Here is a 14,702-nt window from a genome sequence, read left to right on the forward strand (position 1 = left end):
TGTTTATTGCCAGCTGAATTCTGACAGGGTCTCTTTTTTTTTTTTTGGGGGGGGGGGGCGTGGAGGGAAAAATAACCCTTGTTTTACCAGCTAGTGATTAGACTTGATGCTGATTAGGAAGTCTGGTATATTATCAAGAGACTGTTTGTATTGTATATTCTCATGTGCTGTGGTCCATTGTTTCCAAAATGAGGCGTTTCTAAGAGAGAAAGTAAGAGTTCTGATATAAATGAATGCAGTAAAAGCAATTTGAAACATATCTTGAATGTGGACACTTTTAAGTTGTCTGTACACACTCCTTAACATACGTAGTTGAACTGCAAATGGATTAGTCCCATCTCCTGAAGTTATTCCTAACCACTTTGTTCAATTGTCATTGATGTGTTTTAAAATTCTTTGAAGAAAGGTGAGTGAGCTGTGCTGGTATTTGAACCTGTGAACTTTGGATCTGCTGGGAAGGAAGACAGCCTTGGCACATTTAACAATAATCAAAAACAGCGAAGATGACGCAAAAAATGGAAAAAAAAACAAACAAAAAATAAAGACAAAAAGTAAATAAAAAAGTGAAAAAAGGAAATTAAAAAATTGAAAAATACAAAATTCACACAAGGGAAGAAAAAACTGTAAGGACAAAATTATAACCAAAAATAGACGACACAAGCAAAATGAAAAAAACAAAATAAATTTATTAAGGTGATATGACTCGACACAGCTGTGTTTCGGCCCAACTGGCCTGCGTCAGGAGTCTGTTACACCATGTATGTATTATCTGGTAATGTCAATCCTTGAAGGGTATTCAATTAAACGCACCTTTATTCGATGACACTGCCTTTAAAAAGGCTGTGTGCACAGTTTGAAAAAAATCGTTATGAAGACTCTGGTGCAGGAAATGTATGTATATCTCATTAAAAAAAGCTACAAAGCTACTTGGCGTTCGATTGCCTTAATAAATTTATTTTGTTTTTTTTTCATTTTGCTTGTGTCGTCTATTTTTGGTTATAATTTTGTCCTTACAGTTTTTTCTTCCCTTGTGTGAATTTTGTATTTTTCAATTTTTTAATTTCCTTTTTTCACTTTTTTATTTACTTTTTGTCTTTATTTTTTGTTTGTTTTTTTTCCATTTTTTGCGTCATCTTCGCTGTTTTTGATTATTGTTGTTTTTTGCGAAGACTGGTTTCTTCTGTATTTTTGATAGTGTTGGCACATTTAACACCAGAGCTGCCACTCTAGCCTTTTTGAAGAATTTGGGCTAGTGCAAATTTTTAAAAGCTTGAACCAGATCCCACGAGAGAGCATCCGAGCAGTAAAAAGTTTAAATGAAACTTTCACGAAGCAGCAAGGGAATTGCTATGTACTAAATCAGGAGTAAGAAAACCTGACCAAATAAAATACATCAAATGTAGCCTGTTATGGTACAGAGTATAAAGGGTGAAAAAATTCTAAGATGAAGCCTAGAGAATATCTATGTAACACAGACCATCAATTGAAAATTGCAGGGTGGCCAAAGTAATGCTGATTTTTAAAAAAAAGGGTTCCAGAGTTGATCCGGGAAATTACAGACCGTTAAGCCCAACTTCAGTGCCAGGGAAAATAGTGGAAACTATTATAAAGAATAAAATTACAGAACACATGGACAAACATGGTTTAATGGAACAGAGCATGGGTTCAGCCAAGGGAAGTCTTGCCTCACCAATTTGTTTAATTTCTTTGAATGTGTAAGTAAACGTGGATAAAGGTGAGCCACTTGATGTATCTAGATTTTCGGAAAGCTTTTAACAGAGTTCCTCATGAGAGACTCCTGAGAAAATGGGATAGGAGGCGATGTCAATCTGTGGATTAGGAATTGGTTATTGGACAGAAAACGGAGGGTAGAGTTAAATGGTCATTTTTTTCAATGGAGGAGGGTGAATAGTGGATTGCCGCAGGGATCTCTACTGGGACTGGTGCTATTTAACATATTTATAAGTAATCTAGAAGACAGAGTGATGAGTGTGAGGTTACTAAATTTGCAGATGACACAAAGCTGTGTAAAGTTGTCAAAACACATGCGGATTATGAAAAATTGCAGGAAGACCATAAGAAACTGGAAGACTGGGCATCCAAATGCCAGATGAAATTTGTTAACTTTTTTTTATTTTTTTTATTTAAAGAAGCCAATAAACATTCTGAAAATGATACAGTGCCTTGACTCATACATTTTTTACAATCTTGTATCCTACTTTATCCCCCTCCCAACCCTATCCCAATGCCCCACTCCAAAACTTTGTCTCAAGCAAGTCGAAGTCAAAGCTGAATCCCTTCTCATAACTATCCCAACCTCCCCCCCCCCCCCCCCCCCCCAGATGCCAGATGAAATTAATTTGGACAAATGCAAAGTGATGAAGATTGTGAAGAATAATCTGAATCATAGTTACCTGATACTAGGGTCCATCATAGGAGTTGGCACTCAAGAAAAAGATCTAGGTGTTGTAGACCGTATGCTGAAATCTTCTACACAGTGTGTGGCGGCAGCAGCCAAAAAAGCAAACAATGCTAAAAATTATTAGGAGACTGATGCAGAATAAGACCAAGAATATTATAACGTCTCTGTATCGCTCCATGATATGACCTCACCTTAAATATTGCATTCAATTCTGGTTGCCGTATCTAGATATAGTGCAATTAGAAAGGACTCGGAGAAGAGTGACCAGAATGATAAAAGGGATAAAAGGGAACTCTTCCCATATGAGGAAAGGCTAAAGAGGTTAGAGCTCTTCAGCGTGAAAAAGAGACGGCTGAGGGGGGATATGATTGAGGTCTATAAAATCCTGAGTGGTCTAGAATGGGTAGAAGTGAGTCAAATTTTCACTCTTTCAAAAAAGTACAAAGACCAGGGGACACTGAATGAAATTGCATAGTAATGCTTTTAAAATAAATAGGAGGAAATATTTTTTTCACTCAAAGAATATTTAAGCTCTGGAACTTGTTGCTGGAGGATGTGGTAACAGCAGTAGGCGTATCTGGGTTTAAAAAAAGTTTCGATACGTTCCTGGAGGAAAAGTCCATAATCTGTTATTGAAAGTAGCCTATGAACTATGTGAAAGAAAGCAGTTGTTTGCTACCCTGGGACCCCAGCTGTGATTGGTAAAAATTCTTTGTTGCTGCACAACAGTTTTTCTGAATCTCTAGGTACCTACTCCCTTGGTGGAGGTAATGAAGCTTTAATAATAGCAGGCTTTATTATCATCAGTGTAGACAATTACTTTGAGCTCACAGCTTTTAATTTTTTTTGAACTTGTTAATTGGAAAGAGAAGAGAAATGGTTTTGAATAATATTGGATCTGCTATTGTACACTGGTTGAAATTCTGATTTGTTTTAGCCAAAAATATATCTGTGAAAACAGTGCTTGAATGATATTTTCTTCCTTTTTTTATTTCAAAGTTTATATAAAAAATATTGTTGAACTGTAAAAAGATTGTTTTGAACATGGTCAACACTTGTAATTAGGAATGTTTGAAATAAATTATAAACTTTCATAGTAACTTTTTGATTGTAGTTCTTGCCCTTTGCGGGTAAACTATGCTTAAGAAGTGAAAACCAAATAGATACTCTTCCTTATCTAGGGAGGTTTACAATCCCAGAGATAAAACTCCCAAGTTTCCAGATCCCTGTTCCCCAACCCACTCTGTTAGGCTGGCAATAAATTGACAAAACAGATTCACAGATTAAGACATATAGACTTAGCTGAAAGCTAATAACCAGAGAAGCCTGATTCAAATCTCAAAGCTGCTGCTTCTTGTGATCTTGGGCAAGTCATTTAACCCTCTGTTGTCTCAAGCATTAAAATTTAAGATTATTAGTCCGTTAGGGACAGGAAAATACCTACTTTACCTGCATGTAACTCGTGTTGAGCTACTGAGAAAAGGTATGAACTAAATAAAAAAATAAGGCAAATCCAGAAATGTACTCTTATCAGTAGTTTTGTTTCTAACCACTATTTTTAACAGTTTATGAATTCCCTAATGTTACAAAGACTAAAATATGAAATAGTCTCACATTTCAAAACACAAGTTAATTTATCTATCTGTTCCCCCTGTCCTGTAAAGAATAAATTAAACAGCCACACAACGTTCTGTGGCAGATAAATTCCATCTCAGGAAGACTTCTGCAACAAGGTAGCTGAAGTGATTCTTCTGATGCAAGCTTTAGCCAATTTTTTGATGGCAAACCACCTATATAGCATTCAGAGGATAGGTAAACAAAGTCCCATGTCCAGCAAGTTTGTGAATCTTGTTGGTGTTGCCAAGGAAAGCAGTACATGGCATTTAACATAAGAATAGCCATACTGGGTCAGACCAATGGTCCATCAAGCCCAGTATCCTTCTTCCAACAGTACATAAGTACATAAGTAATGCCACACTGGGAAATGACCAAGTGTCCATCGAGCCCAGCATCCTGTCAACGACAGCGGCCAATCCAGGCCAAGGGCACCTGGCAAGCTTCCCAAACGTACAAACATTCTATACATGTTATTCCTGGAATTGTGGATTTTTCCCAAGTCCATTTAGTAGTGGTTTATGGACTTGTGACCTGGATTGGCGGTTAGCTTGGCAGAGTTTAAAAAGGGGTTAGACAGTTTCCTAAAGGACAAGTACCTGGCAGAAACCTAATTAGTAGCAACATTCCATGCTACAAATCTCAGGGCAAGCAGTGGATTTCCCCCATGTCCATCTCAATAAATAGACTGTGAAGTTTTCCTCCACAAACTTGTCTAAACCTTCATTTTTTTAACCCAGATACATTAACCGCTGTTTTCACATCCTCTGTCAGTGAGTTCCAGAGCTTAACTATTCTTTGAGTGAAAAAATGTTTCCTCCTATTTGTTTAGTATTTCCATGTAGTTTCATTGAGAATCCCCTGGTCTTTGTACTTTTTTGAAAGAGTGAAAAATCGATTCACTTTCACCCGTTCTAGACCACTTGGGATTTTATAGACCTCAATCATATCCTCCCTCAGCTGTCTCTTTTCGAAGCTGAAGAGCCCTAATCTCTTAAGCCTTTCCTCATATGGAAGGAGTTCCACCCCCTTTATCATTTTGGTTGTTCTTTGAGCCTTTTTAAATTCTGCTATATCTTTTTTTTGAGATACGGCAACCAGAATGGAACACAATACTTAATGTGAGTTCACACCATGGAGCGATACAGAGGCATTTGGTCTTATTTTGCATCCCTTTCCTAATAATTCCTAGCATCCTGTTTCCTTTTTTGGCTGCTGCGCACTGGACAGAAGATTTCATCATATAATCTACAATGACACCTAGATCCATAGACCGTTATTAAACGGACTTGGGGAAAATCCACTATTTCTGGGATAAGCAATATAAAATGTTTTGTACTTTTTTGGGATCTTGCCAGGTATTTGTGACCTGGATTGGCCACTGTTGGAAACAGGATGCTGGGCTTGATGGACCTTTGGTCTTTCCCAGTATGGCAGTACTCACGAGTGCTGACTTCTAAGGTGGACCCTAGCATGTCTGCCTTTGGTGAATTGGGAGATGGCTGTACATGTTATTTCTGTCTTTGGTGACGTGGGTAGAACTGCAAGAGACTAATGTTAAGGAAGAGAGAGTGGCAGAAAAGCAGAGATTTATCTCCTAATTAGTAGTTCCATTTTGTCAGTGCTGTGTGCAGGCATCTGCCTGAACTCTCGAAACCAGTCATTGTGATTGTCTTGATCTGAGTTTACTGATTTTAACAGAACCAATCAAGTGCTCATTATGTGGAAATAAGATGTGCAGTGTCAGTGTATAAAGATGGAATGCAGAGGTCTCAAAACTGGATGGAGACAAAACATTCACCACTTCAGGGTTTTTTTGGATACACCTAAGCTAAAGACCTCATGCACTGGTTTTAGCCAGTACACAGGAGAATGACAAAAACTGCTTTCTCACAAACCAGGAATGCTTGAAGTTGAATTCATGTAGAGCTGGTCTGGCTGTAGCACTACACTCCCCCCCCCCCCCAGCCTTTTTAAGTTGGGAAGAGCTACAAGGGAGCACATCACACCTTAAACCTAACTATCAATACTACTGTGCTAGTCAGAACCAAATGATAAGAGTGGTTATGACTAAATGGCTGTGCTAGCAAATCAATATGACTTAAAATTAAATATATTCAATCACTAACACTAACAATGTGTACAAGTAATCTGGAAAAGTAATACTGCAATTGTCTAGATCAAATTAAATGAATAAATGTAATGATTCTAAGGGGATCCAAGATGGCCGCTTGATCGGATGTGTGTTTGTGAGCTCCTCAGATCCTGTGTTTGTGCAGACAAAATGGCGCGCTCCCCCTGTTAATATGGGGAAGAGAAAAGGAAAAACTGTTGCCCCTACCTCCTCGAGCACAGTTGTTATTCCCACCATGTCTCAGCCAACATTGGAGAGCTTTGGAATCCGAACACTGGGAGCGTTGGTTCAAGCTTCTAGAAATTCCGCAACGTCATCAGCGGAACACAGCGCTGAGGGAGTTACATTGAGTTCTCCCTCTGGTTTGACCCCTCGGCAACCTGGAAGGATTATCGAACAGAGTTTGGGTCGTATGTGGAGACGTCCGAAGTTGGTGATCTCCAGACGGCAGTAGGCGGTCCTGCCCTTGTATCTACTCCAGGTATTTTAACAACAGAAGAGAGATTAATCTCTCCCTGTATAACCCATGGAGTTTTCTCTCATGGGTTTCAAAGCGGATCGATAAAACCTGAAAAAATAGCAATGGATGTGCTTTGGGACGCCATCTAGGGGGTAAACCTGTCTCTCCAGAAGGTACTTGACTCTTTTCAGGGGGAAATAAGAGAACTGAAAACTAAAAATCAACAAATGTCAACCAAGATTGAAAGCTACCAAACTACAATGGATGTTTTTGATTCTGATTTAAAATCTCTTCAAAGTACGACTATGACTGTAATAAAAGAAAATAAATTTCATGCACGTAAATTGGAATATATGGATAACCAGCTCAGACAAAATAACTTAAGGCTACTGAATTTCCTGAAACCTTCATATATATCTGCCATTGAGCTATTAAAAAGATACTTTTCTGAGATTCTGGGTATTCCTGCTGAAAACCACCCTTCGGTGACAAAAACTCAATACCTTAAAAAATCTCTAAGGTCAACAGATGGACTACCAGAACTGGAACAAAATTTAAATTTGTCAGAATTTTTAGAAAGATAGGTAGATTCAGAAAGAGCAACGTTACTTGTAACTTTCGCTCTGGAAATGGACAGGAATATAATATTACGTACTTATTTCTGCCATATTAATGCCTTATTCTTAGGTGCAAAAGTCTAGATTTTCCCTGATTTAGCCAAGGAAACTCAAATTAGGAGGAAAGAATTAATGTTTTTTAAGTCGAGAGCCCTTTCATTGGGAGGAACTTTTGTTGTTAAATTTCCTTGCAGATGTCTTATTGCCTTAAATGCTGTAAACTATCTTTTCTTTTGCCCTAAGAAGTTACAGGATTTTATAGTAGCAAAGGAGAGTACGAGAGAACCCACGGTGATGGTACCCCTTAGTTAGAAGTGCTGTCTAGGCTTGCATGAACCAAAGCCCCTTCCGAATCTAGAAATGTATTATTCATTATCTCTACAAAGGAATTAAAGATATTTTTGTTTATTTCCTAATTCTTGGATCCCACAATTGTGAACAAATTAATAAGACTTGAGTTTCTTGTAATTGGATTTATTGCTTTATAAAAAATTGTGTTATTTCTGAACATTTTGATGTTTTTCATCTTCATGTAAGTGTATTGAAATTTTATAAATTAAAAAATAAATAAATAAATGTAATGATTCTAAGTTCAACCTTCACATTACATAAATATAGACGGAGCTATATGTTATTGGAAGTACAAAATTAATACTTACACAATATAAGCCATAAATTAGTATACTGCAATAATATCAGAATAATTGCTTTTTTCTGTTTTAAACATTGTTGTTATGAGAATTGTATTATTAAATGAGCACCTCTTTTAGAAGTTCTTTTACAAATAATTGCATAGAGATGAAGAGTTTTACTATGGCAAGTTCACTCTGCCAGGACATAGCGTTCTTAGGGGAAGCTTTTAATGTTCTATTATAAGTGCCAAGTGGGGATATCTTCCATGGAATAACCAGTCATAGCTTGTTTTTACAGATCAAATGTGTATTTGGTTTTATAATTGTTTGATGATGTTTTGAAGGTCAACATAGGGTTAATTTTTTTATATTAATGAACACAGACCCTCGTTTTAAGTTCTGCCATGTCAGTACTGGAATGTATTGCTGCCTCATCCATCTCCACTGCTTTGGAAATACTTGCCACCTTTAGATGTTTGGATAGGCTTTCATATTTTATTTATTAGAATTTGATGGACCACAATTTAAATAATCATCATAGCAGTGTACAAAACTAATGAATATCTCAGCAGAAGATATTGGTCCAAATATGTTCTGATGAGTCGCGACCAATTTTGATGCACACTTTGAGTCAACTTGTTTGACTGGATTTTGCATCCATAATGTTAAAATGTATTTCATTGGAATTAGCATCAAAAACTGTACAGGATTTGAATTTTTTAGCCATTCTTATAAATGTGTTTGGATTTTATTACACCCCAAAAATGGCATTTTGGTAAATGCCGCGCACTCATGGACTGACAACCTTTCAGAAAAGGGGGTCTAGATCTGCAACTATTGCAGTTAGAGACCTCAAATTTTGGGAAACTTTGTTTAACACCTGACTCGCGCAACAGATAAAATTTGAACAAAATTGGAGAACATGATGGTGGGAACTTTTTTTAATTTTAGACCACTTGGCATGCAATGTGCCAAATTGGAAGCCTGTGTTCTATGAACAGAGGAATTGCGTGGTCTGTTATTTTAGCGTCATAAGCTTTACGGAAGTATTTTAAATAAGCTGTGAACGTTTCAGCTAATAAAATGGGACACCTGCTAAAGGGAAATTACAGTAGTTAAGCTGATCTATAAAAAGGACACACAATAAGGCCTTTAATGCCCTAAGGTCTAAGTAGGATTTAAGGGACCTCGTTCTTCTAAGAGCCACAGGTATATGGGACTGAAAATAAAGTTTTAAATCAAATATCGTGATCTGAATGTGTACCCTAGAGAAAAGTAGGTATAGGGGAGATATACAGATGTTTAAATTCTTAAAATGTATGTATGTATGTGTGTGTGTGTGTATATATATATATATATATATATATATATATAATGTTTTCCAGAAGTAGGGAAGTGAATTGAGATTGCAGTAGGTAAACTTAGGAGTAATATTAGGAAATATTTTTCATGGTGAGGGTTATGGATGCCTGGAATGCCCTCCTAGTGAAGGTGGTAGTGATAGAATTAAAATATACATGGGATAAACACACATAATCCATATATAGAAGGAAGATATAATCAGTATTTGGGAAATAAGGCCAGTGGTAGACAAAATTTAGCAGTATCTGTCCTGAGTATGGAAAGACAGGTATGAATGGGCTTAGACAGCAGCTCCAGTAGTTGGAAAGTAAGGCTAGTGCCAGGCAGACTTCTATGGTTTTTGTTCCAAAAATGACAAAGACAAATCGGGATCAAACGTGTATTTTACATCACATTCATATTGTATTCTATGAGTGTGAGTGTTTATCTCGGTAGGGGAGTGAGTGACACTTTACGGTTAAAATTAGCAAATAACAATGTTGATTGATAGCAATATTGTTGGATTGTTGCTTTAATTATGAATTGATAATGAGTGTGACTGTGCTGAAGACAAAATTAAAATCCACTCTTCCAAGATCACATCATCTATATCTGCCTTTCTGTGGTTGGCATTGTGGTGAATTGCCAGCTGCCCAGTTTGTGATGCCAGTGTTCAATCATGATGGAGTAGAACCTTCACAAAGTGGTGGGTGTCTATTGCTGCCTTGCTGGACAGACTGAATAGACCATGCAGGTCTTTATCTATTCGCTGTCATTTACTATGTTACTGTAGAGCTCATTTTCAAAACACTCAGACTTACAAAGTGTTCCATGGCTTAGTATGGAACTTTATAAGTCTTAAGTGCTTTGAAAATATGCCTCCAAGTCTTTGAAAATACGCCTCTGTTTAAACAAGACCTCCAAAGAAAGAATTGAATCCTTTACCAGAACGTGAAATTTTACAAATGCTTTGATTACGTGGAGGAGGCCTATTTCTGGAAACCCATAATTTCTCGGATATATGTGGGTTAAGAATCAATTTGAAAGTCTATCCAAACTATCCTTCCTAGGTTGAATTCCAGAGTTTGTTGAAAGCCCAAGTCCCAATTATCATGAGTGATAAGGAGCTGTATATCATCGGCATATAAATATGCATGAATCCCAAGATCTTGAATTAGAGTAGCAAGAGGTATGATGAAAACAAATAATGTGGGGCCCAACATTGAGCCTTGTTGGTGCTTGCTGAGTAAGAATTTTAGTCCTGTTAGCATGCTCCATTCATTGTTCTTTATGGAAATAAGTGGCACATTTTCTACATTCATGTCCGTGTGGTACTGCTACCTATTCACCGGATGTTAGGTGGGCAAAGAGGGTTCTCTGAGGAATATATTCTTTGTTGGAGAAATTGAGTTTCCATACTTCTGTCTTCATGATCAGATAGGAAAAGGGATGAGCTCATGATGTTCAAGGTGGCGTGACAGATGGCTAAAAGTCTTTTACTGTCTGCTTTCTTAAAAATATCAGGCTCTCTGTGAGAGCCTCAGTCCTGATTTTTCTCTTCTTTTTTATTTTATATTTCCCCTATTGCTCAAGCGTCTAGATATTGACATTTAAAAATGAAAGGCTTATTCTTCAGCTTTGTTTTTGGTTTACGTGTAGTTTTTATAAGTATCCTGGATTTTTACAGGTAGTAGTTTGTTACTCTTCTTATAACAAGCTGTCTCATGCTTCCTTACCGCCATATGTATAAGCAAGAGATTTGAAATTTTCAAAGTGAATTTTAAAAAAAATTTGACTTTGAAAATTTCAAATAATCTTGTGCTTCCTTACTGCCATATACATAAGCAAGAGATTATGTGAAATTTTCAAAGTGAATAAAAAAAAAATGATTTTACTTACCAGTAGTGGTGTGTTTTGCAGTTCTTAGCATCACTTTCACCCAGAAGTTATACCTTTTTAAAATCATCTCGGTTCAGTAAATGCCATTCAGATACAGGAAGAATTAACACGTTTGTAAAAATTATATTCTGTGATTTTTGTTACAGGATTACCATTAACACAGCCAAGTTTATTAAATAACCGTGAACAACCCGGGACAAGCACTGTGCCCAGTCTTGCACCAGTGGCTGCAAGACTGCCTCCACCTTTACCTCAGAACATGCTGTATACAGTTTCAGAGCGTAAGCAGAACCACTTTAATTGGGGTGGGGGGGGGGGGGAGGGTGTTAAGTCTGTGGGAAGACTATGGTGATGCTAATGACCTAAATGACCTTGGCATGTTTCTGTGTTAAAATTGATAATTGCCTACCAGGATTGTTTGGATACTGAAAAGGTTTGTAAGTTGAAATGTACAGTTTTGATCAATAAAGGGCTTCCCCCCCTTCCCCTATCCTGTTCAATAGCTCCACGAGGTAGTTTACTGGAATTCAGAGGTTTTAAGGCCTTCGTATATGCTGATGATGATACCATTTATATTCCGTTTCTGGAGAATTTGTCAGAGATCTTGCTTACCGTCAAATCTGACTTGAATCTGATGGAATCCTGGGCTGCTGAATTCAGACTTAAACTTAACAAAGACAAAACCAAATTCTTGATTCTGACTAATCCCTGTCACCCTGTAGTTAATCAGAATTTCATGATAGATAAAAAATCTTACCCATTCGGGATTCAAGATGGCCGCGTTCTTGAGACGCTAGCAGGCTGCATTTTCGCTCCCTGAAAGGATAATTTATCTAATTAAACATGCCGAAAAGACGAGGCCGTCCTGCCTCCAAAGCCCCGCAACGGCAAGTTCTTACCTCTCAAGACATTCGAACATTACTTCAGGCAGCAACTATTCCAACTATTTCGGCGATTCAGATGTCGGAAGGTAGCCCGCTGAGTAGCGCCGGTGCGAGTGGAGGCCCGGAAGCTTCTCCTGGGCTCGAGCTGACGCTCAGCCCTGACTCGAGGGAACCGCCCCCGCAACCTGCGGGGTACAGCACACCAACCGAGGCGTCTCTGGACTTGCTTTCCCGAAGTGGTACGAGTTTACAGGGCCGGGAGGAAATAGATCCGGCTGGAGCTGATTTGAGATCCTGGACACAAACATCTACTCCACTGAATGTGGAAGAAGCTGCTAGTTTGGAACAAATTCACGATAAAGAGGTAATACCCACACAATTTACTTTTGACTTTAAAAAACCAGCAGAAGTAACGCTGGATTCGTTGTGGACTTTGATAATTACCTTAGGAAAGTCTCTTGTTCCTCAAGTAAATAAATTGAATCAGGATTTTCTGGCTCTTGAGCAAAAAACTAATATTTTGGATACTAAATTTGAAAAACTAGAGAAAATGCACGATGATAAGACTTTGGAGATTAAAAAAACTTCAAACTCAACAAGATTAAAGATTTGACTTTCTTGCGGAAAAAAACTGAATTATTGGAAAATTCAGCTAGAAGTAATAATCTTCGTTTGTTAAATTTCCCAAGACAATTATCTAAATCTCCAATGGAAATGTTAAAGAAGTATTTAATGGAAATACTTGAAGTAAAAGAAGAGCTGATTCCACCTTTTTCTAGGATATATTACCTGCCAATACTAAATCAAGAAAATCAGAAACAAGATCTTAATATTTCTGCTATACTTGAATCCTCAGAAAATGATCCAGTCATCCCAACAACATTGATAGTGACTGTAGCATTACCACCAGACAAGGCATGGCTAATGAAACTGTACTTTAGAAATAAGGATAAAGTGTTCTTAGGCCAAAAAATCCAGATATTTCCTGATGTCTCTCGCGAGACACAAAAAAAGCGAAAACAATTTCTATTGATGAAACCAGCAGTTTTACAGCTGGGAGCAATTTTCTTTCTCAGATTTCCCTGTAAATGTGTGGTAAAATACCAATCCCTTAAATATGTATTCTTTGAACCGTCTCAACTAACAGCTTTTTTAGTGTCCAGACAAAATAAGGAAATCTGAAAATGTCATCTCCCCCTTGATACGAATAAATGTAACACCGAATATGTAGCCTGTGAATTTCTCAAGTAAATATCTTTAGAAATGTATTCCTGTTAGAATAATTCCACTCTTTCTTTTCATTTTGAATCCCATTTTGTGGACTTGAGTGGGGATTTCAATTTAAAATATGGTCTTTTCTTTTTCTTTTTTTTTTTTAATTGTATATGAAATGAAATATACCACTTTTCAAACAAGTTTAATACTTGATTTTATTTGTAAAATTGTTATAAATAAAAAAAAAAAAAAAAAAAATCTTACCCATTAACTACTACTGCATTGTGTTCCACATTAGAATCGGTGAGTCACTCTATTTTCACCTTTTTGTTTTGTTTGCACCCTTCCTGTGGAATGCACTACCCCTTTCCCTGCAAGTGGAGGCTTCCTAAAAGGAATTCTGCAAGGGCCTCAAAACATACTTTTTCGTAGGTACTTGGCAATGTTAATGGGTTTTGTGGAGTCATGCCTGTTTCTTCCCTGAATCTTACTTTACTTTGCTATAAAAGTGTTTGGAGTTTTTTTTTTTTCTTTCTTCTGTTGTTTTACAGTAATTATAAATCACCTTGACATTAATTAAAGATGATGTGGAAAATCCCAACTAAACATAAACAACAAAAACAAGAGACTGGGTCAGTAGACAAGCAGCAGGAGCCAGAAACCAGCCCGGGACATCATTAGTCAGGATGGTTTAAAATTATTTTTTCTTCAACTCTTTCAAGGTTTAAAAAAAAAAAAAAAGCAGAACTAGAAACATTTTGTTTTGTTTGGTCTAATACAAGATGATAATACCTGTGAACTGTTAGTAAATGGAGGTTATTACTCGCTGTATAGTTTTCAGTTTGTAGTATTTATTTTATTTATTTGAACATTTGTTATACCATCTTATTTCTGTAGTACTACTAGATGTACGCAGCTCTGTATGAACATGAAGAGATGGTCCCTGCTCGACAGAGCTCGCAATCTAATCAGGACAGACAAACAGGACAAATAAGGGATAAGGGAATTACTTAAGGTGGGAATGATACAACAGACATAGGTACTGAACAAGTGCATAGGGGTTAGGAGTTAAAAGCAGCCTCAAAAAAGTGGGCTTTTAGCCTAGATTTGAAGACGGACAGAAATGTCCAAAGGACATTAAAGCAGTTTACAAAAAAAAAAAAAACAGAATAAAAATGGTCAAAGAACAATAGACAACATCACGGCCAAGAAGGGAGGAGAAAGCAGAGCACAGCAATTTAAAAAACAAAACAATAAAACCCCCCAACAACAACAACCCTAGATCATGTGAAGAAAATTGTCAAAGAAAAACAAGTGGGGCACAAAGAAAGGGCTGAGGAAGGAAAGGAAAAGAAAAATGGAACAAGAGTGACTACCAATAGAGCAACAAAGAAAGTACTTGACTAAATCTGGCTAACAAGTGAATCAAAGGCCACGTTCTTGAAGGCATTTAAAATTTAGGCCAGGATGCAATGCACTGCATG

General features: G+C 37.2%; 1 protein-coding gene across 2 annotated transcripts in view; it reads left to right on the plus strand.

Annotated features, from left to right (window-relative positions):
- The window catches only part of RBM27 (RNA binding motif protein 27), a 97,324-nt gene that overhangs the window by 22,563 nt on the left and 60,059 nt on the right, over positions 1 to 14,702 (plus strand). For both annotated transcript variants that reach the window (XM_030211585.1, XM_030211586.1), the window contains exon 8: positions 11,266 to 11,400. In XM_030211585.1, coding sequence (XP_030067445.1) covers positions 11,266 to 11,400 — 135 coding nt within the window. The remainder of the gene's footprint in view (positions 1 to 11,265; positions 11,401 to 14,702) is intronic.

Source organism: Microcaecilia unicolor, chromosome 8 (genome assembly GCF_901765095.1).
Source record: "Microcaecilia unicolor chromosome 8, aMicUni1.1, whole genome shotgun sequence".
NCBI classification, from domain to species: Eukaryota; Metazoa; Chordata; class Amphibia; order Gymnophiona; family Siphonopidae; genus Microcaecilia; species Microcaecilia unicolor.